The sequence below is a fragment of the Eufriesea mexicana genome, unplaced genomic scaffold (assembly GCF_001483705.2).
Source record: "Eufriesea mexicana isolate 0111107269 unplaced genomic scaffold, ASM148370v2 scaffold1837, whole genome shotgun sequence".
In the NCBI taxonomy this organism is placed as follows: Eukaryota; Metazoa; Arthropoda; class Insecta; order Hymenoptera; family Apidae; genus Eufriesea; species Eufriesea mexicana.
In genome coordinates this window covers 111,944-137,203 of record NW_016909955.1, presented here as the reverse complement: position 1 = coordinate 137,203, position 25,260 = coordinate 111,944, and the positions used below count along the sequence as shown (strand labels likewise).

The 25,260-nt window shown below is 30.2% G+C and overlaps 7 protein-coding genes across 13 annotated transcripts in view; 3 read left to right on the top strand and 4 right to left on the bottom strand.

Moving 5' to 3' along the window:
• Positions 1-793: 793 nt before the first annotated feature.
• On the bottom strand, positions 794-8,596 carry DCTN1-p150 (dynactin subunit 1). Of its 7 annotated transcripts, XR_001890310.1 has the most exons (15): positions 8,373-8,596; positions 8,134-8,291; positions 7,975-8,007; positions 7,751-7,807; positions 7,085-7,229; positions 6,598-6,660; positions 5,530-5,667; positions 5,092-5,229; positions 4,769-5,008; positions 4,408-4,659; positions 4,219-4,335; positions 2,110-4,158; positions 1,854-2,015; positions 1,492-1,772; positions 794-1,328 (listed from the first exon to the last, which is right to left on the bottom strand). XR_001890310.1 is itself a non-coding variant. In XM_017902687.1 (14 exons), exons 1-14 carry the CDS (start codon positions 8,538-8,540, stop codon positions 1,557-1,559), a joined length of 3,936 nt encoding a protein of 1,311 aa, XP_017758176.1. In that variant the 5' UTR covers positions 8,541-8,596; the 3' UTR covers positions 794-1,556. The 7 variants fall into 7 exon arrangements, 6 of the variants coding, with proteins under 6 accessions (XP_017758176.1, XP_017758178.1, XP_017758177.1 ...); XM_017902687.1 differs by having other exon boundaries at positions 794-1,772; XM_017902689.1 differs by lacking the exon at positions 6,598-6,660 and having other exon boundaries at positions 794-1,772.
• Positions 8,597-9,511: 915 nt separating this feature from the next.
• NiPp1 (nuclear inhibitor of protein phosphatase 1) lies at positions 9,512-11,224 on the top strand. The gene is made up of 6 exons (XM_017902611.1): positions 9,512-9,625; positions 9,752-9,812; positions 9,898-10,051; positions 10,303-10,523; positions 10,593-10,796; positions 10,862-11,224. The coding sequence occupies exons 1-6, from the start codon at positions 9,531-9,533 to the stop codon at positions 11,222-11,224; spliced, it is 1,098 nt and encodes a 365-aa protein (XP_017758100.1). The 5' UTR covers positions 9,512-9,530.
• Positions 11,225-12,731: 1,507 nt separating this feature from the next.
• On the bottom strand, positions 12,732-14,558 carry LOC108549261 (tubulin alpha chain). The gene is made up of 4 exons (XM_017902557.1): positions 14,342-14,558; positions 13,887-14,188; positions 13,183-13,764; positions 12,732-13,021 (listed from the first exon to the last, which is right to left on the bottom strand). Exons 1-4 carry the CDS (start codon positions 14,544-14,546, stop codon positions 12,782-12,784), a joined length of 1,329 nt encoding a protein of 442 aa, XP_017758046.1. The 5' UTR covers positions 14,547-14,558; the 3' UTR covers positions 12,732-12,781.
• Positions 14,559-15,527: 969 nt separating this feature from the next.
• LOC108549264 (multidrug resistance-associated protein 4) lies at positions 15,528-21,309 on the top strand. The gene is made up of 18 exons (XM_017902560.1): positions 15,528-15,856; positions 15,922-16,032; positions 16,132-16,266; positions 16,332-16,536; positions 16,606-16,831; positions 16,932-17,088; positions 17,172-17,421; positions 17,496-17,690; positions 17,781-18,067; positions 18,141-18,324; positions 18,391-18,731; positions 18,828-19,014; positions 19,085-19,304; positions 19,391-19,621; positions 19,704-19,934; positions 20,014-20,315; positions 20,389-21,036; positions 21,111-21,309. Exons 1-18 carry the CDS (start codon positions 15,783-15,785, stop codon positions 21,186-21,188), a joined length of 4,062 nt encoding a protein of 1,353 aa, XP_017758049.1. The 5' UTR covers positions 15,528-15,782; the 3' UTR covers positions 21,189-21,309.
• A 378-nt stretch (positions 21,310-21,687) lies between these two features.
• On the bottom strand, positions 21,688-22,544 carry Sld5 (DNA replication complex GINS protein SLD5). The gene is made up of 2 exons (XM_017902616.1): positions 22,503-22,544; positions 21,688-22,440 (listed from the first exon to the last, which is right to left on the bottom strand). Exon 2 carries the CDS (start codon positions 22,407-22,409, stop codon positions 21,753-21,755), a length of 657 nt encoding a protein of 218 aa, XP_017758105.1. The 5' UTR covers positions 22,410-22,440; positions 22,503-22,544; the 3' UTR covers positions 21,688-21,752.
• Positions 22,545-23,322: 778 nt separating this feature from the next.
• Lop1 (long wavelength sensitive opsin 1) overlaps positions 23,323-25,260 on the top strand; it is a 2,810-nt gene continuing 872 nt past the window's right edge. The window contains exons 1-6 of the mRNA XM_017902569.1: positions 23,323-23,552; positions 23,759-24,096; positions 24,230-24,477; positions 24,581-24,839; positions 24,930-25,096; positions 25,178-25,258. Of these exons, the coding sequence (XP_017758058.1) occupies positions 23,767-24,096; positions 24,230-24,477; positions 24,581-24,839; positions 24,930-25,096; positions 25,178-25,258 (1,085 nt within the window). The 5' untranslated portion in view covers positions 23,323-23,552; positions 23,759-23,766. The remainder of the gene's footprint in view (positions 23,553-23,758; positions 24,097-24,229; positions 24,478-24,580; positions 24,840-24,929; positions 25,097-25,177; positions 25,259-25,260) is intronic.
• The window catches only part of Lop2 (long wavelength sensitive opsin 2), a 2,904-nt gene continuing 2,837 nt past the window's right edge, over positions 25,194-25,260 (bottom strand). The window contains exon 10 of the mRNA XM_017902567.1: positions 25,194-25,245. The gene's annotated coding sequence lies outside the window, so the exon portion shown is untranslated. The remainder of the gene's footprint in view (positions 25,246-25,260) is intronic.

Sequence of the window (25,260 nt, the reverse complement as noted above, 5' to 3'; positions counted from 1 at the left end):
ATTATTAATATTATTACTACTACCACTACTACTACTACTATTATTGGAAATGAAGGAAATGAAAAACAAAATCAATGAGTAAAAGTGTGTATTATTATGCAGCGAGAATGAATGAACGAGTAAGTTAATGAACAATTAATGATATATGCACTTATTACTATCTGGTATGTATGTGTGTGTATATAGGATATTCCGTGAGGTATTCAATAAATTTTTCCCACGTGTTCGGCAGATCATTCTGAATAAAAAAAATTATCATATACTTTATAGGTCTATTTAATTTTATTTACCATTTATATAAAAAATGTTAGATATATAGCATAATTGTAATCTAGTTACATTTTTTCATCTTAAATATTTTTTAAATATGCAATCTCTAATCTGTGTATACAATGCTTATTTTTGTTTTCAAGAAACATTATTATAGTAATTATAGTACAATTAATAGCCATTGATAGCTTGTACACACATGGTAATAAATTACTAAATTCTACTTAATACTATATCTGTATGCTAATTTTTATTGTTTTCTATTTGAACGGAAAATCTGGAAAAAAATTCCAATGCTTTTAAAATTATGTATATATTTTTAATATAGTAATAAGAAACTATATCAACGGAATATTGTTATTTTTCTTTATCTATATCTCACTCATTGTACATAAGAAACTAAATCCTATTTTAAGATAGCATGTATTGGTCCATTTAGAACACAGCTAAACAACATCTATCTTGGTTACAACACAAAACTAACTTACAATGTATATTTTTTAATATTCTTGAACATGATTTGGTGAACATATGAAGGAAGTTCATTAAGTACCTCATAAGACATTCTGTATACAGATAATGCTTTATATACATATGTATACATACACACACGTGTGTATGTATAATAAAATTGACAGTAATTGCGACATACGTTATTTCATAAATAATGAAAAATCATCAACAATTTATTGCTCTTTTTATCGCTATAAATAAAAAGTGAAACATTGTATTATAGTCTCTATTTCCCTATTATATAAGATATACTTGCTCCCGACACTGTGTTGCGATATTCTTGACACATGGGATATGTAAAGAATATTTATGTAAATATTTTTAAGTCATATATTTGACGATTCTTAAAAGATATTATACAGAAGCCATAGAGGCACATAATTTTATCGTTCAAATTGTTAATAGTAATAATATTTGAGTTTATAAGATAACAAAATGCTGCAGACTACCAGCTACAATGCACCAGTCATCGTGCTGTAGTCAATTCAAAAATAAATAAAAGTCGCACGCTCCAAAATTATGTTATCATTAGATTTAATCTGTTCCTTTTGTCAGATATAAAAAATCAATTATTAGTTCTTTCGTACATATAAAATAGATTAATTATGTATATAAATGTAAGAAAACATTATTGGCTATCACAACTTATGCATAAGTGTTCAAGAAGCAAAGACTACAAATTAAAATTTACAAATATATTGCACTTACCACTGCTTTTGTGGTAGCATATTCTGCCACGTTGATATATAGTACTAAAGATTAGCAAATGAAAATTAGTAGCACAGCAAAGTATGAATTTTCCTAAGTTCCTGTGTTCCTACATTTACAGTAAAAACTTGTTCTTGACCTTCATGAGGAATTGCGATTTCTGCAGCAAGCAATTGACTTTTCTGCATTGCTGCAGCCATTTCACGATTTGGGAATACTGCGAAATTGGCTTCAGCCATTCCACCTACTGTTTTCTGTATAACTTCTTCAAGAACTTCATTCTAAAACAAGATACCAAATTTTTAGTTTTTATTTGTATACTATTATGCAAATTTATATTTTTTCAGTAACTGATGACTTACAATTAATTGATCAGCACGCTCTTTTAATACATTCATAACTATCTGTCGTTGTAACAGTTGGTAAGCTGGCATTGCTTTGTCTAACGGTGGACCTTCCAAATCGCGTGCCTTATTACGCCTTAAATCAGGAACGATAGGGAATGTCATGACTTGTTTAATGTCCTGAAAAATAAGAAAAATGTTGATGAAAATTAAATAAATATAAAAGAATGTTCTTTGAATCTTTTATTTATATAATAATTATTTTGTGACTTACTTTAGTAAGATCATCAGTTTTTTGTTTTAACTCCTCTATTTTCATATTAATTTTTCCCTGTTTTAATTGTGGAATTATTGGATCCAAACTTTCTAACTTCTGACGTAATATATCGGACATTAATTTCTTTTTCTGTTGGTTTTCATTATTCAATGCTTCCTTTAGAGCCGTTATTTCTTGTATCAAAAATTGATTGTCCATTGTCTGAATTTTAGATGTTGTAACACTACCAGATATATTATCGGCTCCAGACGCAGACATCATCGTCTTCTTTCCAACAGATTTTAATTTTTCTTTTAACTGACCCTTTTCAATTTCCAAACTATCAATATCTGTTTGAAGATGATCCAACGTTTCCTCAAATTCTTTTTCCTTTCGTTTTAATTGATTCAATGCTACTTCTAATTTTCTTTTCAGTTTTTCTACATTTAATTCATGTTCGTGTTGTTGAGTTGCAAGCTTTTTCTCCACAACATCCTTCCTCAAAATCATTTCACTTAATTCTTCTTGTTTTTCTCGAAGAGCTAATCTTGCTTCGAGTATATCGCTATCTCTAGCTTCTAATTTTCTACTGAGTATTTTAATTTCTTCAGCTTCTTTCTTTGCTGCTTGTGCTCTTACTTTAATAGGCTGTAAAGACTCATTTTCCGTACTTTGTCCTCGTTGGTGTAATAACTGTCCACTTATTTGTAGCTCATTTTCACATTCTGCCATTTTTTGTGCTAAACTAGCTGCTAACTGCTGAATTCTTGACAAACTTCCTTTAATCGTAGCTACAGGTCCGACATCTTCAGTATCGTAAATCTTCTCACATGATATAGAAGTCATTTCTTTCAATTTATCTGCACTAAGTCCTGTATCTACATCACCATTGGCGATAATTGCTTGCACAGCATTTTTCAGCACAGTTTGCAAAGTTTTCATCATTTTCATAGCATGTTTGTAACATGCAAAAAGTTGTTCGCTACAGTCTTTATCCAGTCCTAAGTTAGATTCTGCGACATGAATTGCGGTTGCATGATCTGTCAATACACGTCTTCTGGCCGACTTTAAGTGTTGCTGAATTACTTCACATGTTGTTTCCGCATGTTGACACAGAAGACCTATATCACCACTGTCTCCCTGAATTAAAGTTTTAATTGCCGCGGCATCCGTTGTAATAGCATCACAAGAGCTTTCTAACATTCTCGTGCCATTAACTATCAAGCGGGCGTGATTAATAGTTTCCCCAAATAATACAGAAAACATAGTACAAAAGTATCCACAACATTTCTCAATAGCATCCATTGGTAGATTCTCGTCTAATTGATCTTTTTTAGCCAAATCTATCAAACAATCTAAAGATTTTTCTTGTGCAGCCATTTCTGGATAAACTGCTCCAGCTTTGAGTAACATTTCAGGAGAACATACATTCAATGCAGATTCAAAACAACCGAGGAACGTTTGCAATGCATACATGTATGAACAAAGACGCGATCTGAAGGTATATTGTGCTACTGAGTGACCCTTTAAAATAGCTAGTCTGTCCACTTTATCTAATGATCTATATTTTTCTCGTACTTGTGATATAAGTATTTCTGTTTTTTGCATCATCCTTGGTATAAGAAGAAGTGTTAGAATAGCATCATGATCTCCACCACGTGCTAAAAATGCAGGAGGCATAAAAGATAATAAATATTTCACATGATTTCGAGCTTCTTCAGCTTCTAATCTTCGTAATTCAAGATCAACAGCTTTTGTTTGTGCACGGGTTTCAGCAAAAGTTTTTTGGAAATCTAAAATCTCCGCTAATTGTTGCTCTGTGCCTGCTATACCAAATTTAGAAGTTTCAGTTGATTGTACACGTTGCTGTAATTGCAAACACTGCTCCTGTAATTGATGAGTGAGTTCACGAAACTTCGTAATTGTAAGTTCACGATCTGCTAATGTCTCTAAAGCTGCATCTCGATGTTGGTAAGCATCACGTGCTGCTCCAAGCGCTAAATCTAATTCTTCCCGCAATTCTAATTCTAATTCTTTCGATGATTCAGCAAGTTGATCAGACATGTCCTAAAGAAAAGAACAATTATTCAAATAGTAATTGTTTAAGTAATCTTTAAAAAGATTTACTTGTAAAGCTTCTAAGTCTGCAACAGCCTCTTCCAATTCTGCAACTTTCTCTTCTAATGCCATCTTCTTCTCGCCAAGTACTTCAACCATTTCTTCAGCACCTAACGCAGCATCAACCTATTCAATGGAGGAATAAATTCTTGTATCAATAAGAATTTGATTATTAAAAATTATTTCCATATTTCTTACTTGCTCCTGCAAATCTGCTATTTGATGTTCCATTTCTTCTACCCGTGTGGATAATTTTTCCTTCGTACGACCCAACTCTAATATTTCTGACTTCTTTTGATCTAAATCCTTTTGAAGCTTTTGAAATTCGTGCTTCTCGTGTGCAGAAAGATCCCGCATTCTAACTAGAGTTTCTCGTAACCGATTATTTTGTTGTTCCAATTGTTTTATTTCATAATTTGAAGCACCAGCAGTTGATCCCCCTCCTACTGTCTATAATAATTATACAATCCTTTATATATTAATAATTATAATACAATAATAAAATGAAGATCATAATAAATATTACAATAAAATAAAGACAGTATATGAGGTACTTTACCCTTTCAGATACTTCTGTTCGTAATATTTCTAGATCTAGTGTTTGCTCTTCCAATTTTTCTTTCAATTGTTCTAATTCGATTTGTAATGTTTCAGCTTTCTCTTCAGCCATTTCTTTATCTAATGCTGCCATTTCTACAGTTTCTGCAAGATCTGTCATTTCTTCTTGAAACTGTTCTCGAGCTGCGTGTGCTTCTCTTGCTTCTTGACGTGCGCGTTGCAGTTCTCTTTGCAGACTAGCCTTTCATCAGAAATAAATATATAATTATTAAAATTAATGTGAACTATGAAACTTCTTTAATTTAATTTAACAGCTATCATTACTTGGCTTTCCATAACTTTTGTTTTGAATTCAATAAGTTGTTCAAGTTGAAGTTTTGTTTTCTCAAAGTCTTTCATTCTTTCCTTATCTTGCATTCTTTTCACTCGTAATGTTTCTACTTTTTCTGTAAGGTCCCGAACCTATAATAACATAGTGTGATAAAACACATACACACATATACGTATATATATAAATAAAATAATATAAAAAATAAAACTTCAAAAATTCAAGGATAGACTTTATTTAAGTAGGTCAAATAAATCAAGTAACAAAAATTAAAAGACATTTATAATGGTCAGAAGTGTTAATTTTGATAGTTTGTTTAAAAAGGAATTACAAAATCAAAGAAAGCAAATCTTGGTAACAAGTAGTTCTTTAACAGTTTAAGAAATAAATATAATTTGAGGAAAATAAAATTACATATTTTTAATATAGCATACCTGAGATTTTAAATTCTCATTTTCTTGTTGAAGTTGTAATTGTGACAATTTCTCTTCTACTACATTTGCAGCTGCAGCAGATCCTGCCATTACTTGGCCAGGTACAAACTGTGGTTTCAGAGTCTCTACAAAACCTGTCTAAATTGCAAACAAATTATACATGAAACTATAATTTAATATTGGGTGTTTTTTTTATTATCGCACTGAAAACACAAGTTGATTTTGGTTTTTTAACATATCTGGTGTACCCTGAGATGATCAATTGAATCATTTATCAATGATGCAATCAACAATGTAACTTTTTATCGGCGGTAATGAAAAAAACACCCCGTATTTCCTAAAATAAAACATTATGTTTCAGAAGAATGTTGTTTTTGTATGTACATTCAGTAGAATTAGTCTATTCCAAAGTGATTAATGAGATTAATTGTGACAAAAGACACCAACAAGCTACACCAAATATTCTATTAGTTCTAACAAGTGTAGGAAATTCAGTCAATGAGTTGAATTGTGTTATATGACACTGAAATTTACAGTAAACATATTATTAACTAAGTCATCTATCATGTCCTAACCATTTATAAATATTAACTGCATTTGTATCAGGGATATAAGGTTCTTAATAAATAATAATTAAACAAAGAGAGAGAACAAGAATGTTCCAAATATGGATTATAAATTTATACCATAATGCTGTTAAATACCTATTCATAGAAGGGCTGTTATTATTACCTCATTAATATAATTCTAAAGGAAATTCAGCATCTAAATATTAAAAAGAAAAATAACAATTATATATTGGACACCTCAATTCCATTGAGAAATTTTAAACTATCAAAGCATCACAGAACCGAATTAACAAAGCAGATGTTTGATGGAACAGTGAAAATAATGAAGGATAAATCAGTTCCATGATCCATTAAGAAGAAGTAAACCCATCAAAGTGCAGTGATGCTAATTGTTACGAAGTCATGTGTTACAATGCTTATGATCAACAAACAACTAGTATGAAAAGGTTTAAGGTCAGATGAGAAAATTTAGATATTACAATTAATGAGTATTAATTACATTATTGTGATCATCTTGGGCCTTTGGCTTTTTGCCGGGAGGCGAGCTCGTGCTAGGGGACTTCTGAAACACGTACGTGCATTCCCATATGAATCATTCTGTGTCAACGGAATTATTTAACATACTCAAAGTTTACTATTCTGCTATATTAGTTCATCTATCATTTTAAAAATTTCTGTATAACTTTTAATTTAATACCGAGTCACAGAATAAGATTCTTCGAATATGATAGTAACAAACATATAAGTTACTTCAAATAATTCAAAGATTTAAAGGTAGCGAAACCAATGATTTTCTATTAATTTAATCATGAGAAGTTATCACATTTAGACGTATATTTATATTTTATGGAAGACTATATTATGTATTCATGCCTTGTTGAATCTTCAGAATAATCCATTCACTGTGTTCACATAAATAATTGATATATCAACTTATTAAAATTATGTAAAAATAATACAAGCATGTTTAAAACAAAAACTTATACCTCAATAAATGAAGCTCGCTTAGTGGATGTTGGGGCTGGTATAAGTGATTCTCCTCCATCTTTACGTTCATGTTGTGATCCAGATAAACTCTCTGTACTTGGAGCACTTAAAAGTGTTCTACTACCCGCCAATGATAATCTTGAACTGCAAAAGCATACAATTTTGATAGAATTTTAAGAAACTGTAATGAACACTAACAATATCAAAACTAAAAAATATAATATTCTATTCACACTATTAAAGTTATATTTTCTTATACAGATTATATAAATTTCTATAAATCAGAAAAATATTAATAAATTACAATACAATTTAAACACATGCTACTAAGTCAAAAAATAAATGTTAGATTATTTAATAGTTCAGTTTTATTGTAATATACTTTAATGGCATATAAATAGCTATAATACTTTTCCAAAAGTGAAGAAATAATAAACCAATTACAACTCTTTATTCGTATGCTTATTTAGACTCTTCATAATTTGCATCATTTTAAATATATTAAAATTGAAGTTACAAGATTACAAGCCTATAATGAGTAAAGCTTATGAAAATCATAAACAGTCATGAATAGTAATTATAATTTTTAGCTGCTTACACATACAAAACAATTGGAAAAGATATTAAGACAAATTTCTCAGTGAACAGTTTTCATAAATTCTTACCCAGATAGCTTGTCAGATTGTTGCCTGGTATGGGCAGGAGATGTTTTTCTCCGTACTCTTTTATGACCAGCATATGAATTTTAAGAATTTATTAATCATACTTGCCTTTAAATGTATATACCCATGCTTCTTTATTATTTTTCATATGAAAATTTTATAATAAAGTCTAATAATTTATTTTATAAATTAAAAATTCTAATTGATAATTTAATACATTAACTTACGCAGTAGGTTCATTCCTTCGACGTGTACTTATGCTAGCATGAAATTTATGAAGACTTAAGTTAATATAAATTCATATAAAATATGCAAGATTATTCTAATAAGAAAAGAAAACATAACAAACATTTAATAGAACTTTTTAAGATTAAAAGTTATAATACCTATTCAATCGACTTCTAGCACGTGCTGCACTACTTTCATCTGGTGTAGTAGCACTACTACCTGCTGAGGATGGACTAGCAGGTTCAATCCTATTACCTGTTTCATCCAGTAAAATAAGTTGTGACTGTCGCACAAACATTCCATGATTTTCAGCACACTAGTATGATAAAAGGGTTAAATATGTAAAAAGTGATTGTGATTTTTATATCTTATAAACATATAAAAATATAAAATTTACTTTAAAATACGATTGACCCTTAATAGTTCCATTGTTTTTTCCTTTTGGTTCGTCAAGTATAACTCCAATCCATTTTCCTGAAGCAAAAGTCGGATAACCAATATAAGCAATTACTCCTTGACAGTCCTTATTAGAAACTTCGACACGCTGTCCAATTTTGTACGACATTTCAACTGTGACAAATTATTACACCTAGTTTTTTAAAGTTCATTTATTCTAATAAGATTTATTTTATCCTTTGTTCAGTTATATATTCTTTACAATTAATTCAAACGAAACAAATTCAATCGCACTGACACATACGTACAGTACTAACTATACATTTGTCTATTACTTATGCCAGTATGTCGCTTCTCTTGTACACTAGTGTAATTCAAAAATTTGAATTTTCACTTTAAGTTAAACAATTTCTATTATATTTTTATGTCTTACTATTTTATTAAAATTTAAAATCTTAAGATTATAATTTCATCCTTTAAAATATTATTCTTAATTTTCACTCAATTTATTCTCTTCTAATGAGTACCACTACAATAATTCTTGTTACTATTTAGATAAATTTATTTTAAATATATCTGATAGTAGAAAAAGAATGTGTATTTTATCATTTTGTTATCTCCCTTAATTAGAAATATTTTATTCTATGTAAATACGTTTAACGAAAAACTGTATAATTTGAATACTTGAAAATCTAAAAGAAGAACACTACTTACTATAAAAGGCTATCAGGACAGTATCAAAATAAAAAATTTGGTTTTTTACTGTATTATCTATTTGATATTGAAATTTTATTGTTACAAATATAAAATAAAACACGCGCAATTAATTATTATGACGAACACTACTTTAAGGTCTGTGTACATCAACATTCCTTTAAAATTTTCACTAAAGGTTATGCCCAGGGCACAAAATTATTTAATTACGTCTTTGAAAGATGTATGGACCTGTATGTATATGGCATCAAAATAATACCTTACGTTAAAGTTCTTAAAAAATAACTTTCTATCTTCATGTATATGTATGTTCCTATTATTTCTATTATTTCTATCATTTCAATAAATATTCACAATACATGTAATGAAAATGAAAGCTATTATGAAGAATTATAAAATTTGATTACGTTTGGTTAATATGACGTTCTGGTATCGCTGACATCGAATGTATTTTTCCTATTACTTAATTTTATATTTACTTAATAACAAAGCAAATTATTTCAAAGTGGTGATGGCTAATCATTACGAAGTACCCAATTGGTACGTTTAAATAATTTTTATTGGAATTTGCGTACAATTATTCAATTATTTTTTTTTACTTGACATGTAATAATACCTGTAGGTAGAAAAAATATCAAATTCTAATACACAGGTTATACTTTTCAGGGCTGGGAAACCACCAGTTGGATTACATTTAGATGTATTAAAAAATGACAAGTTAATTCAAGTATGGCAATTTTATATTATATTAAATCATTAAAGAATTATATCTTTTTAAAAGCATATTAAAGATATTAACCATTTTGTTACAGAAATTAATGGTTGATGAAAAAAAATGTTACTTATTTGGCCGTAATCAACAATTAAATGACTTTTGTATAGATCATGCTTCTTGTTCTCGTGTTCATGCTGCTCTTGTTTATCATAAACATTTAAATCGTGCATTTCTTGTTGATTTGGGGAGCAGTAAGTATTGTATATTTGTTTTTAATTTATGTTCTTTTAAGACAAGAATAACATTTTTATTTGTAGTAGTTTCTAATTATAAAATAAACATGTAAAGAATTAATGAAACAAAATATATAAGTATTATGACAATTTTTAGTAATTTAAATAAATTATTCATTTGTTCTATACCTATAAATTAATCTATCTATGTCTTAAGAAAACATTAAGGTTTAAATTATAAATTTTACAAACATTAATTAATTTCTTAGCACATGGAACATTTATTGGTAATCTTCGTTTGGAACCACATAAACCTACACAGTTACCAATTGATAGTACATTTCATTTTGGAGCATCTACTCGGTATTATATCATTAGAGAAAGACCACAAACGGGTACAAGGCCTATTATTGAAGAATTAGAAAAACTATCAGAAGACACTGATGCTGGTGGTTTATTAGGTTTACCTGAAACAGAGACAGAACTCGATGTACGAATTAAGTAATTTGTATTTAGACATATTATTGAAATATATATTAATAACTGTTATTAATTACAGAATTTAACGGAATTTAACACTGCACATAATAGACGTATATCTATGCTAGGTATAACAGATGATGAAATTCATAAACCAACTAGGAAACGGAAGAAGAAAGGAATTACTTTCAATGATGATGAAGAAGTAATAAATCCGGAAGACGTAGATCCATCGGTCGGAAGATTTCGAAATCTTGTACAAACAACAGTAGTTCCCAGTAAAGTAAGAGTCGTTCTGAATCGATGTTATATAGTATTAGATAAATCTATTATTAATTTATATTTTAGAGAATGCGTATGGAAGGAGGTTTAATATCCTTATCAGAGGATCATAACCCTTTAAAACACCTTCAACCTACAACAACTACACCCCAACTTTACCAAGATTTACCACCGGAACAGTTTACTCCATCTTCATTGTCTCTTAATCCATTTTCTAGTGCATTATCTTCGTTATCATCTCGACTCGGTATTGCGTTACCGAATCCAGCACCTGAAGTAGAAATGGCACCCAATCAAATACAGACAGAAACACCACACATACCAGAAATACCAGGATCTACCGATACACGAACAATGGAACCAAAAAAGAAAAAATACGCCAAAGAAGCTTGGCCTGGGAAAAAACCTATTCCAACACTTTTGGTGTAATAGTATTAAGAAACTTATTTTTACAAGATAGTTATATTATTTTGTATTTAGAGATTAAGTTATACAAGAATCTCTGCATAAATTGTCTATATAAAATTTCAAGGAGACTTTTAGTTAATATTAAATACTATTATTAACTATGTTAATATCTTGAAACTTCGATTGAATTTATTTTAAGGATAACTATGTAATTGTATCTTAAAGAGCAATTCATTCTTATGTATACTTTCTTTATCCTTTGTAAATCAATTTAAATTTAAATATTTGTTCATACCTTTATCGTGAAGATCAAAATTGTAATTAAAATTTCTTGTAAGATAAACGAACATAAATAAACAGTTTTACCTTACTTTAGCATTAAGAAAGGTAGGAATATAATGTCAAGTAAACATTACAAAGACATATCTATGATACCACACTTTGTTACTGCTAAAGTTATCTTTATCAAATATGGCTTGGATGAGTTTATTATGTTTAGGTATGAGTCGTACAGAATACATCACTTTAATATCCCAAGCAAATATGTCGAAAAATACGAAAGATTAACATAATCAGAATTTATATTTTTTATTACATATTATTGTAGCTGGCATCAAAACGTTCCCAGAATTACTTAAATGTAATTTTCCATTTCCGAGAAATGAACTCTTGTAGTTGACATAGCATTGTGTCAAAATTTAAAATCAGTAGCAACACCGAAAAACGTAAAGGTCCTTAACAATTTGAATATATCAATTTGAAATGTTTATCAGGATATATTCTCATTTTAAAGCCGCTATGATGTACAAAGTAGACTCAACGGTGTATCTTAGACAACGTTAATACCGGTAGCAGGTTAATGTTGAACGTTCATATTTCGCATACGGCTTATACCGTACCTAAAATTATGTTTAGATTGTGTTTTAAAAAAGTACAAAAATATGCTAATTAAGAAATTTCAAATTGACTTTTTTAAACTGTTTTTCAAAGTTATTGCAAGGTCAAATAAATGATAGCATAATTTGTTCCTCTCAAAACCTAAAACAAAATTTTGTCTAAATTTATCTAGATTAAAATAGGATACTCTGTACATATAAGGTAACACTTACTTGCAAATAATAACACAATAGTACTGTTATCAGATTATCTTGTTGCTTGTTTAAAAAAGTAGCGACTAATTATTCTCGGTGCATTACTACAATAATTATGTGCACTAATTTTAGAAGGCTTTTAATTTTAAATTTGCTCTGTAATTTCGTGTTTTACTTCTTATGCTAATAGTGTAGTTCTTTTAAGTAGCAGAAATTTATCGTTTATCTAATAATACATTATTTAAACATTTGAAATTAAATTAAAAGGTTATAATTCAGATTATTTTATCAATATGATGTTTATTAGTTTTTTAAAAAAGATTTTCTTAAAGAGATAAGAAGTAAACAAGTCACAAGACATAAGCTGTGTAATATGAGAATAGAAATTTTTCTTTTACACACAATTAATTTAATTATACATAAATTGTTTTGTTGGGTAGCTGAAAAATGCCGAAGTATTTGCATGAATTACGTGCATTTGTATTTATTAATATTCCATCGAAGCATCTGGTGTAGTTGAAGATTCAATAGCAACTTCTTCGTAATCTCTTTCCAATGCAGCAAGATCATCGCGCGCCTCTGCAAACTCACCTTCCTCCATACCTTCCCCGACATACCAATGAACAAACGCTCGTTTATGATACATAAGATCGAACTTGTAATTTAATTTAGCCCAGGCTTCTTCGATAGCAGTTGTATTTGACAACATTGAGACCGCTCTTTGTACCTATACCATATTTAACTGCTATGTAATCGCGCTCTAAAAATATTGTTCAAACGATTGAATTACAGTGCTTTAATTGCAGTGCATAGAAGCAATACTGTGAAACATTGAACTTTGTTCTTTAATTACTATATACGATAACACATTTACATAATAATTGGTACCTTGGCAAGGTCTCCGTCAGGAACAACGGTAGGTGGCTGATAGTTGATTCCTACTTTAAAACCAGTCGGACACCAATCAACAAAACGTATGCAACTTTTTCTCTTCATTGCGGCAATTGCAGCGTTCACATCCTTTGGTACGACCTCGCCGCGATAAAGCAAACAGCAGGCCATGTATTTTCCTTCACGGGGATCGCACTTGACCATCTGATTAGATGCTTCGAAGCATTCAGATGTTATCTCTGCGACGGACATACCCTCGTGGTAGGCTTTGTCGGCCGATACCACAGGGGCGTAAGTTGCCAACGGGAAATGAATTCTAGGATATGGTACTAAATTTGTTTGAAATTCCGTTAGATCAACGTTTAGAGCACCATCGAATCTCAAGGACGCGGTTATCGATGATACTACTTGACTGATAAGACGATTCAGATTCGCGTATGAAGGTCGTTCGATACCAAGTTTCCGCCGACAAATATCGTAAATTGCTTCGTTGTCCACCATAAATGCGCAATCTGAATGGCCGATGGTAGTGTGAGTCGTGAGAATTGCATTATATGGTTCTACCACAGCAGTAGATACCTAAACATCGTTGTTTTATATGTTTCACGCATTATGTAACGCATTATTGTATATAAGTAAGTTATATACATAAAGAAATACAAAGAATTATCGGCTAATGATTTGTTTCTGAAATTTCATACTTGCGGTGCCGGATACACGGCAAATTCTAATTTGCTCTTTTTTCCATAATCATCGGACAGTTTTTGCATAAGCAACGAGGTGAATCCCGACCCGGTACCTCCTCCGAACGAATGGAAGACGAAGAATCCTTGAAGTCCTGTACACTGATCCGTTAACCTTCTTACACGATCCATTACAGAGTCTATTACTTCCCTTCCAATGGAATAATGACCGCGAGCATAATTGTTTGCAGCATCTTCTTTCCCCGTGATTAATTGTTCGGGATGATACAATTGCTTATAACGTCCTATTCTTACTTCATCTACAGAACATTTTGAAATATTCGTAATTCTTCCTAGATACGTTTTAGAAAACTTTTGTCTTGGATAAAATTCTTTCTTTCTTTCTTTCACTTTCTTTGCTTTTTTCTATTTTTTTATTTTTTTATTTTTTTTTTTTTGGAAATTAAACTAACCAACGACAGTAGGCTCTAGATCAACCATTACAGCACGCGGTACCATCTTGCCAGAACTGGTTTCATTGAAAAAAGTGTTAAAACAATCGTTTGTTCCAGATACTTTGTCTGATGGTATTGTTCCATCCGGTTGAATTCCATGTTCGAGACAATATAATTCCCAACAAGCGTTGCCCATTTGAACACCTGCTTGGCCCACGTGCATCGAAATACACTCACGCTGGAGTAAAATTCACAATTTCTCAAAGATTGACAATTGAATAAATATAACTACAAATTATAATTATAAAACTTTTTGCATTCTTCAAAACTTATAACGAAATTTATCATTGAAAGTATAAACATAATTGTAAAAGGAGATATGGAAATACGTCTGTATAATGTAATACCATAAATTTCACTTAAAAACGTCGTACCATTTTGATTACTTTTTAATAACACGTGTCTTGAAATACTCTTATAGATTTTCTTGGATCGTTGAGTCAAAAAAAGATTAAAGATTTTATTAATTACAAGGAATTTTGGAAGTCGGTCATCCGCTACCCTAGAAAAATACTGTGACAATTTATATCAGTTGTCTGGACAACGAAATTATACATTGAGAATAAAAGAAAAAGAAAAGAAGGTCGAAAACATCATGTATATTTTTTGTTTAATCTTTTCGTTGAACAAAACATCGACTTGCATCCAGGCACATACATGTGTAATTGCGTTCGTTACATCAGTTTATATTTCATGATTCATATATGTATTTATATAATCATAAATTTCGCAATCTGACATATTTATTTTAGTTATCTATTTTACTTTTTCTATATCCGTATGATATTATTTATTGATCGTAATTTTCTATTAGCTATGATCAGCATTTCTTTATGAAAATTTCTATATCTAAATTTTTTCATATTGCGTATTACACGCGAATCATTGTATATTACAAATAAGAAAGAAAAGATTTATGATTTTTTCTCGTTTTTATTGCATTAATTTTGACTTTTTAAACATATCCAAATATCCCCTGTAACATTTAAAAATAGATACTTAAAAATAACTTGTTAATGTTCAGGATAGGTCAATGACCTTGATATTTTTGTCACATCATATGTTCCTACAAATAATACTATGCAATACTTCGTGATCTCAAAAGCCTTATATAATTACATATGTTCAATCGATCGTGCGCGTGTTTGCGCACGTGTCATGATTCGTGTTGGATCATTTCTTAATAAGTTCCTTACTATCTAGCTCGTAACAGGAAAATCCTACCAATTGGTTGAGAGTCCGAATTGTTACTCGTGACACTTTAACGATGACGCGAAGAATTACTGTTAAATGAACGTGAATATGATGCTTCGAAGTGACTTGTGAAGTATTCGAATTCTCTTGTGCGGCATGGTTTACTCTTGTACAAGTAGCTATAGTATGTGGAATAGAATCGATCATGGATGCAAGTAAGAAATATGATAATCCAAATCCAAAATTGTCAGCGAATCTCTTTAGTAAACTGGTTTTTTGGTAAGTCCTTTATATCATTTACAATAATTCAGTTAAAATATGCCTACTTTATTGTCATATTTAAGGTGGCTGAAACCTTTGTTTTGGTATGGAAGGAATCATGATCTTGAAATTAAAGATATTTATAATGTTATGCCAAATGATGTTAGTCAATGTCTTGGAGATACACTTGAAAGGTAAATGTAAAATAAGCATATCATATAAGATTAATAACAATACAATTTTTTAAATTAAACTTAAATCATAAAATATGCTTACATTATTTTCATTATTAGAAATTGGTTTCAAGAAATTAAATTAGCAGAAGAAGCTGATAAAAAACCAAGGTTTTTTAATGCTTTAAAGAAAACATTTGCATGGTCATTTACTTATTATGGAGGATGGCAATTTTTTTTATCAGTTGTTTTAAGGTATGGGTTTTGTGTACCTTATTATGAAATTTTTAATAGTACATAATATTACATTAATATTCTAGGGTTTTACAACCATACGTGTTAGGTTTCCTTATTTGGCATTTTGATCCTAGAGCAACATCCACTGCCACTAATGCATATATTTATGCTTCAGCTCTTATACTTATATCCTTATTTGGTGCTTTAATTATTCATCATTCTACATTAGGTTTAATGGAAGTTGGAATGAGAATGAGAATAGCATGTTCTTCAATAATGTATAGAAAGGTAAAATAATTGATTGTTTATAAATTTATATATATTAAGTATTTTCATTTGAAATATCTTCATTTTTAGATTTTACGTTTATCAAAATCATCTACTAATGTCACTACTCCTGGGCAAATTATAAACTTACTATCAAATGATGTAGCAAGATTTGAACAATTATTTATATCATTACATTTTATTTGGATTTTACCAATTCAGGGTGCTCTCATCACTTTTATGATATGGGAAAATGTAGGAATTGCATCTTTAGCTGGTGTTTTTCTTATAAGTATCCAAACAATACCACTTCAAGGTATGTATGATATTGTGTATCAATATTAATTTTACAATAACTTTGCATATTTTTGTAAACAACAAAGAGAAAGATATTAATAAATCTGTTTTTACTTTAGGATATATGGGAAAATGGATATCAAAGTTAAGATTAAAAATTGCAATCAGAACAGATGAAAGAGTACGATTAATGTCAGAAATAATTGGTGGTATTCAAGTTATCAAAATGTATACTTGGGAAAAACCATTTGAGAAGCTTATTAGTCTTATTAGAAGGTTTTCTTTCATATTCTATTATATTCTATTATGCACGTATTAGGTATTATTAAGTGTGCTTAAATATAATTTTAACTTTTTAGTCACGAAATAGACGTTGTAACACTTACATCGTACTTACGAGGTTTTACCTTAGCTACTTTTGTATTCACTGAACGTACAACATTATTTTTTACAATTATGGCATATGTACTTCTCGGAAATCATATATCTGCCGATAAAGTATTTTCAATGGCTCAGTACTTTAATATTCTTCAACTTACTATGGCGATATTATATCCAATGGCTGTATCAGCTGTTGCAGAAGCTTCTGTCTCTATTAAAAGACTTGAGGTGAAATGAATAATCATTATTCTTGCATCCCGTGTAAATGTTATGTAAACTTACATAAATTAATGCATTTTTAGAATTTTCTTTTGTTGAAAGAAAATAATAATGTACTTACAAATATACAACAAACCAATGGAAATGGTAGTATCATAATGAAAAATATCACTGCATCTTGGACAGAAAATACAATTACGAATACCTTACACGGTGTTAATATTCAAATAGAACCTGGTAAACTTTATGCTATTGTTGGATCAGTTGGTGCAGGAAAGGTAATGCATTAAGAAATAATAATCCTAATTATTTGTGATCCTGCCATTTTAAATGATCTTTGTGTCTTAAATTTTCATGTACATTTTCAGAGTTCCTTTCTTCAATTAATTTTAAGAGAACTACAACAATCACATGGAGAAATACAAGTAAACGGTAGTGTCTCCTATGCTAGTCAAGAAGCGTGGTTATTTTCGGGTACAGTGCGCAATAATATACTTTTTGGACAGTTTTATGATAAAAAAAAATATGATGAAGTTGTTAGAACATGTGCTCTCACCAAAGACTTTCAACAATTTAATTATGGAGACAGAACTTTAGTTGGAGATAGAGGTGCAGCACTCAGTGGTGGACAACGAGCGAGGATTAACTTAGCTAGGTATTTATTTAAAACAAAACGATTTTATATCCACCTGATTCATTAAAAATTACTTGAATAATTGTTACAATAGGGCAGTGTATAGAGATGCAGATATTTATTTATTAGATGATCCATTATCTGCAGTCGATACTCATGTGGGAAAACACTTGTTCAACGAATGTATTAAGCATTATCTTAACAATAAAACAAGAATTCTTGTAACTCATCAGGTACAACATTTAAGAAATTGCGATTATATCATCATATTGAACAATGTAAGTTACAACAATTAAAATTATCATTGTACTATATTATTATTATAAATGTAATGATTATTTTAGGGTAAAATTGAGTGTGAAGGTACATATACAGAAATTCAGAACAAACGTACAGATTTTTTAAATATAATTTCAATGGAAGAAAATAAAGGAGATTCTGAAATCATAGAAACAGATGAAAATACTAAACCTGATATATCTATTAATTCCATTACTAATAAAGATGATGACGAAATAGAACCACAAGAAACTGAGGAATTAATGACTAAAGGAAATGTTTCTAAATCCCTTTACTGGAAATATTTTCGAGCTGGGGGTTCAATTTTGATGATAGTCACTTTTATAGGTTCTCTAATTCTGGGGCAAATAGGAAGTAGTGGTAGCGATTATTGGGTTGCCTATTGGTTAATATTTGTTATTATTTTTCTTCTTTTTCTTTCTTAATGAGAGCTCTCTTGTATATTATAATCTAATTTATTTCATTTTTTTTTTTTTTTTAGGACGAAACAAGAAGAAATGCATGTTCAATATATTAGGAATAATAATCACTCGCTGCAAATATTGAAACAAAACATTTCTGACCGAAATATAAGTCAATTAACAAATGAGACATTTGCACTTGAAGTAGACGATTTTACCACTCCAACATTTTTAATGCCGTTAGAAAATAACAGTTTTGATAATATTGTTAGTAACTTTATTTCACTTTCCTTTATTGCTAGAAATGACAACTATTCTTATTTTTTATTTTGTATAGACATGGAATATTAATGCAAAATCTAAAGATTTAAATTATCTTGATCGTGACTTTGCTTTATGGATTTATGGAGCTTTTATCATTGCAAGCATAGTGTTGACAAGCATAAGAAATATCGTATTTTATAAAATATGTATGAATGCTAGTAAAAATCTCCATAATCTAATGTTCTCGTGTTTATTAAAAGCACCAATGTTATTTTTTGACTCGAATCCTTCTGGTGAGTATATAAAATAAAAAATTACACTTCAATTATCATGTAACACTTTTATGACGAAAATAAAATATTGTAATATTAAATTTTAGGTCGTATTCTAAATCGTTTTTCGAAAGATATTGGAGCTGTGGATGAAATTTTACCAAGAACAATGATAGAATCCATTCAAATATTTGCAGTACTAGTTGGAATTTTGGTTCAAATTTTTATTATCAATTGGTGGACAATATTTCCAATGTTTGTCATGGGTTTCTTATATTGGCAAATACGAAATATTTATCTTAAAACTGCACAAAATATGAAACGTTTTGAAGGAGTTAGTAAGTATCTTGTAATTTATTAGAAAAACATTATTCATTACAATTGATCTAATATTGTTAATAATCTTTTATAAAATTTTAGCAAAAAGTCCAGTTTTTTCCCATATTAGTTCCTCGTTATTAGGATTAACAACAATTCGTTCCGCTCGGGCGCAAAATATGGTTCGTAAAGAATTCGACGTTCATCAAGATCTCCATACTAGTACTTATTACTTAACCATAGCAACGAGTACTGCTTTTGGATTTGCATTAGATATTGTATCTATTTGTTTCATTGCTTTTATTACATATAGCTTCATTGTACTTGATGATGGTAATTTGTTAGTTTATACTATAACATCAAGAAAATAATTAATATTATATGGTTAAAATATATATTTACATACTTCCAGGAAATACATTCGCAGGAAATGTAGGATTAGCCATATCTCAAGTATTAATCTTATGCGGAATGCTTCAACATGGAATGAGGCAAACTGCAGAAACAATAGCACAAATGACAAGCGTAGAACGAATTCTACAATTTACACAACTTGATAAAGAAGGACCATTTGAAAGTGAACCTAACAAAAAACCATCTGCACAATGGCCTTCCAAGGGAGAAATTGAATTTGATCATGTGTATTTACGTTATGAAGATTCAGCACTACCAGTTCTTAAAGATTTATGTTTTATCATTAAATCTGGTGAAAAAGTAATTTACCGTTATTTATCAATATAATTAACAAATTATACATCAAAACTAATCTTATATATTATATTTTTAGGTTGGAATTGTAGGTCGCACTGGTGCTGGTAAAACCTCTTTAATATCAGCTTTATTTCGTTTGACTAAGCTTGAAGGTGCTATTTACATAGATAAGTTGGATACAAAGCAAATAGGTCTTCATGAATTACGAAAAAAAATTTCTATTATCCCACAAGAGCCTGTATTATTCTCAGCGACACTTCGAGATAATCTCGATCCATTTCATAATTTTGATGATGCTACTCTTTGGGCTGCTCTCGAGGATGTAGAACTAAAATCGAGTGTTTCTTCTTTAGATTATAATGTTGAACAGGGAGGAACTAATTTCAGTGTTGGACAAAGACAGTTACTTTGTCTAGCACGTGCGATCTTAAGAAATAATAAAATTCTTCTTCTTGACGAAGCTACGGCTAACGTTGACCCTACGACAGATGCTTTAATACAAAAAACTATACGACAAAAATTTAAGAACTGCACAGTATTGACAATAGCACATAGACTGAATACAATTATGGATAGTGATAAAGTACTAGTTATGGATCATGGAAAGGTAGTTGAATTTGATCATCCATATATTCTACTTAAAAATGAGCAAGGCCATTTCACTAGTATGCTCAAAGAAACTGGAAAAATAATGTTTGAACAGCTTAAAAAAGTCGCAGAAGAGGTATACTAAATATTCCTTTTTTTAGAATATTTATTTACAGAAATTCAATGTTATTTTATTAAATCAAATTTTAGGCTTACAATGGTGTGTTCACTGATGCTAAATTACAACTACCACAAATTCTCAATGGCGAAACAATTGAAGATAAATAGAATTTTACTAAATACCAATATTGTTCCTATTTAAATTGTTGTTTACTTCACAATATATATAATATGACACTTTTAACAATCAAAACTAATTGTATAAACTGTACACAATGTCTTCTTTATGTAACTGCAACAAGTAACAGTGATTTAATTATTACAACTACAATTTCCTACACTTTGTTCCATAAAAAAATATTGACATACTGAAAGTATTTATTACATAAAATATTGCATATAATCTTATACCTTATATAGTAATATTTTCATACTGTTTAAATATTATATAATATAAAATATATTTTGTATATGCTAAAAAAGATTGCTATATGAAATGTAATGTAATGTAATTGTAATGTATAATTCTTTATGAAATTTTTAATAAACTATATACATGTATTATTCCAAATCTTCTATATGACCTTTTATAATGAATATAATGAATATAATGAATTAATTATAAAAATTTATTTTAAAGATGTATTACCTACAATTAATAGGGCTTTATTATATAATGACTATAGAAAATAATAGATCTCTTTTATTCTCATTATTAAATAATAGAAAACATTAGATTAATTGAACAGCACCACTTTTAACTAAATCTGCTATAGCACTATATTGTATAATATGTTGAGAACCTGGTTCAAGATCTATTTCTTCATCCATTGAACCAGGGAGTATAATTCCGTTAACTCTGTTATTAGTTCTTAAAAATACATATGTTTGCATGTTAGGTTTTACAGTCAATTTATTAACTTCGAATACCTGGAAATTTCCAGGCATATATTGCAGAGCAATTGTCTTAAAAAGTGTTTCAATATTTGCAAGAAATTCTTTTGCAAATTGGAGTTCTGCAGCTGTTAGATAACATTCTTCGGAAGACCTATTTACTTCTTGAGAAAGTATATGAATAGTGTATTTTTCAATTTTCTCTAATCGAGTTCTCAGATAACTAGATACCACAAATTTAATTCTATCTACTTCCATCCTATGGATCATTAATCTTAGATCTCCCTTATCTAACCTCTTCATGTTTTCTTCCATATGTGTAATTTGTTGCAACATACAATCAACCAAATCAGACTCATGTGGTAGAATTTCAGGAGCAAATTTTTCATTTAACCAAGCTTTTTCTATTGCTAATAATGCAGTTTGAGCCGTTAGTTCTTCCTCTTCCTGTTCACTATCCTCTGTTACTAATTGTACTTTTGAATCATCTTCCATGTTTTATATCTTTTACTTAGAAAACTATTATCTGTATTACGAAATTGTTGAATAAATACAATATAATCTTACTCAATTATGCTATCACAATACCTTAAAACTTTGATGTCGGTTAACCGATGAATAAAGTATAACATATCATCCTATTGTCATTTCAAATTATACCATGTATCACGTGACCGAATTCGATATTTCTCGTTATTTAAATTCGAGTTGCGAATAAAATGTACTTTTGAATTTGAAATTAACGAATCAATGATTACAATCATGGACTAATTTTTGCTTTTATTTATCGATTTATATGCTATAGAAGGAAACGAATAATATTATTTAATGCAAATAATGCATGATGCAAATGGTATTATACGAAAATTAGTTTATGCGAAAGTTATATGAAATTCCATGAAAGAATGTAAACGATGAAAACTAAACGAAAAAGATACATACACTATTATAATAAGCTTCTTATAGCATGAAACCATATTAAAGTTTAAATCTATATAAAACTTATATAGGCATTAAAATCACACGTCTAAATATCTTATACTGAATAAAAAGACTAGTTGAAGAAAAAGGAATAAACGAAGGATATTTATGTTTCTTCAAATATATTTGAACAACTGAAAATGAATGTAAAGATTACTGTAAGATTACGGTTAGTGTTAAATATAAAAGAATATAAAAAGATATAGAAGAAAGGTATCAAAGAATAGGGTGATTCTTCATGTTCTATTCCTATTTTAGCCTCGTAAGGTTTCTGTGTGCGGCACTAAAGATACACCAAGGTATTCTTAAATCCTCGTTAACTTAATAATGTCTTTCTTAAGACTGTTTGTCGTCTTAGATCGCAACAACATATAGAAAACTAGGCGTAGGGGTACATATGGCAGTGTCGAAGTAAGAATCGGTTTGTATTTAAGCGGAAGTCGAACGACGTTGACACGAGCCGCATCCAACAGTGGACCTAACAACAGCCTTCCTACATCCTACTGTTAAATTTAAACAACCCACGGTGGCCAATTGAAATCATATTAAGACGTGTACTTGGATTAGTTCGTTTTAGTACGATTTTCTCCAAGTAGCCCGGAGGTGAGAAACGGAAAGGAGTGACGGTGTTTCATTCGTTCCAAGTGCTCTTTGAAAGTTAGTGTATCAGTAATCGTAATATTCTGTGCTACTCGATAATATTACACAGTTTTCTTATAGTGACGGTTCAGTATCTTTTATCATTGTTGAGTGTTTTACTTTTTCCTTTTGTATTCTGAACTTGGATCACTTGTATTAAATAATCAAAGAAGGAAGGAAGGAAGAAAAAGTAAGAGTTTAAAAAGTGATTTGAATATTTACAGATTCAAGAATGTATGCTGCTGCGGGACCTAGCTATGAAGCTTACTCGTATGGAGCCCAAGGAGCCAGGTTTGGTAATCAAACAGTGGTCGACAAAGTCCCAGCTGATATGCTCCATCTAATTGACGCCCATTGGTATCAATATCCACCTCTAAATCCTATGTGGCATGGACTCCTTGGATTTGTAATAGGTTTACTTGGTTTCATCTCGGTTACGGGGAACGGCATGGTCGTCTATATATTCCTTTCGACAAAGAGCCTTCGCACACCAAGTAATATGTTTGTAATCAACCTTGCCATCAGCGATTTCCTTATGATGTTCTGCATGTCTCCACCTATGGTACACGAAACAATTTTTATTTTTCAATTACAAAATAATTTTAACGGATCATAGAAATTATGTAACTCAATTAGAAAATATTATTACAACTCAAATAACTTAAAATGAAATTAAATAATTCTTTGCTTGGCAGGTGATCAATTGCTATTACGAGACATGGGTACTTGGACCTCTCTTCTGTCAAGTCTATGCAATGTTGGGCTCCTTGTTCGGATGTGGCTCCATATGGACGATGACTATGATTGCATTTGACAGGTACAATGTGATCGTGAAAGGACTATCTGGTAAACCATTATCTATCAATGGAGCTCTCATCCGTATAGTGGGCATCTGGTTGTTCTCTCTGGGTTGGACCATTGCACCTATGTTAGGCTGGAATCGGTAAATCCTAAACTATAATATCAATAATATCGTGGTAAATCCTTTTTTGGATTTTACTCGAAAATGGATTACCAATAACGAAATGTATGATTCTCCGCTTCAGATATGTACCCGAGGGTAACATGACCGCATGTGGTACCGATTACTTCAGCAAAGACATCGTGTCTGTCTCCTACATTCTATTATACAGCATCTGGGTTTACTTCTTCCCGCTGTTCCTTATCATCTGGAGTTACTGGTACATCATCCAAGCAGTCGCTGCCCATGAAAAGAATATGCGCGAACAGGCCAAAAAAATGAACGTTGCCTCTCTTCGATCATCTGAAAATCAAAATACAAGTGCTGAGTGCAAATTGGCAAAAGTATGAAAATTTATATATACAATTTATTGTACTATCCTCGTTTCATCGATTTTGTTACAATATTATAAAATTATTTTACAATAATTATAGGTTGCTCTTATGACCATCTCTTTGTGGTTCATGGCATGGACACCATATTTAGTCATCAACTGGTCTGGCATTTTCGACCTTGTTAAAATCAGCCCTCTTTATACCATCTGGGGATCTTTGTTTGCCAAGGCCAACGCAGTCTACAATCCAATTGTTTACGGAATTAGGTAAGTACGCTTACATAAATTTGAATAAATATAAAATGAAGTTCTACTGTTTTTTATTGTATTTTATTGTTTTCTTTTCAGCCATCCAAAATATCGACTTGCGCTGTTCGCGAAATTCCCATCATTGGCATGCGCTGCTGAAACAGCACCTACAGACGCTACAT

Coding starts and splice junctions, on each gene's coding strand:
- DCTN1-p150 (XM_017902687.1), bottom strand. CDS start 8,540: ATGTCGTACAAAATTGGACAGCGTGTCGAAGTTTCTAATAAGGACTGT. Junction 2,016..2,109: donor AAACTGATGATCTTACTAAA/GTAAGTCACAAA, acceptor CTTATTTTTCAG/GACATTAAACAAGTCATGAC. Junction 1,773..1,853: donor AGCGTGCTGATCAATTAATT/GTAAGTCATCAG, acceptor ATCTTGTTTTAG/AATGAAGTTCTTGAAGAAGT.
- Sld5 (XM_017902616.1), bottom strand. CDS start 22,409: ATGGAAGATGATTCAAAAGTACAATTAGTAACAGAGGATAGTGAACAG.
- LOC108549264 (XM_017902560.1), top strand. CDS start 15,783: ATGGATGCAAGTAAGAAATATGATAATCCAAATCCAAAATTGTCAGCG. Junction 16,033..16,131: donor CTTGGAGATACACTTGAAAG/GTAAATGTAAAA, acceptor TTTCATTATTAG/AAATTGGTTTCAAGAAATTA. Junction 19,305..19,390: donor TTTTGACTCGAATCCTTCTG/GTGAGTATATAA, acceptor ATTAAATTTTAG/GTCGTATTCTAAATCGTTTT.
- LOC108549261 (XM_017902557.1), bottom strand. CDS start 14,546: ATGCACGTGGGCCAAGCAGGTGTTCAAATGGGCAACGCTTGTTGGGAA. Junction 14,189..14,341: donor TCTAGAGCCTACTGTCGTTG/GTTAGTTTAATT, acceptor AATGTTCTGTAG/ATGAAGTAAGAATAGGACGT. Junction 13,765..13,886: donor CCGTGTATCCGGCACCGCAA/GTATGAAATTTC, acceptor AACGATGTTTAG/GTATCTACTGCTGTGGTAGA.
- NiPp1 (XM_017902611.1), top strand. CDS start 9,531: ATGTATTTTTCCTATTACTTAATTTTATATTTACTTAATAACAAAGCA. Junction 9,813..9,897: donor AAAATGACAAGTTAATTCAA/GTATGGCAATTT, acceptor ATTTTGTTACAG/AAATTAATGGTTGATGAAAA. Junction 10,052..10,302: donor TCTTGTTGATTTGGGGAGCA/GTAAGTATTGTA, acceptor TTAATTTCTTAG/CACATGGAACATTTATTGGT.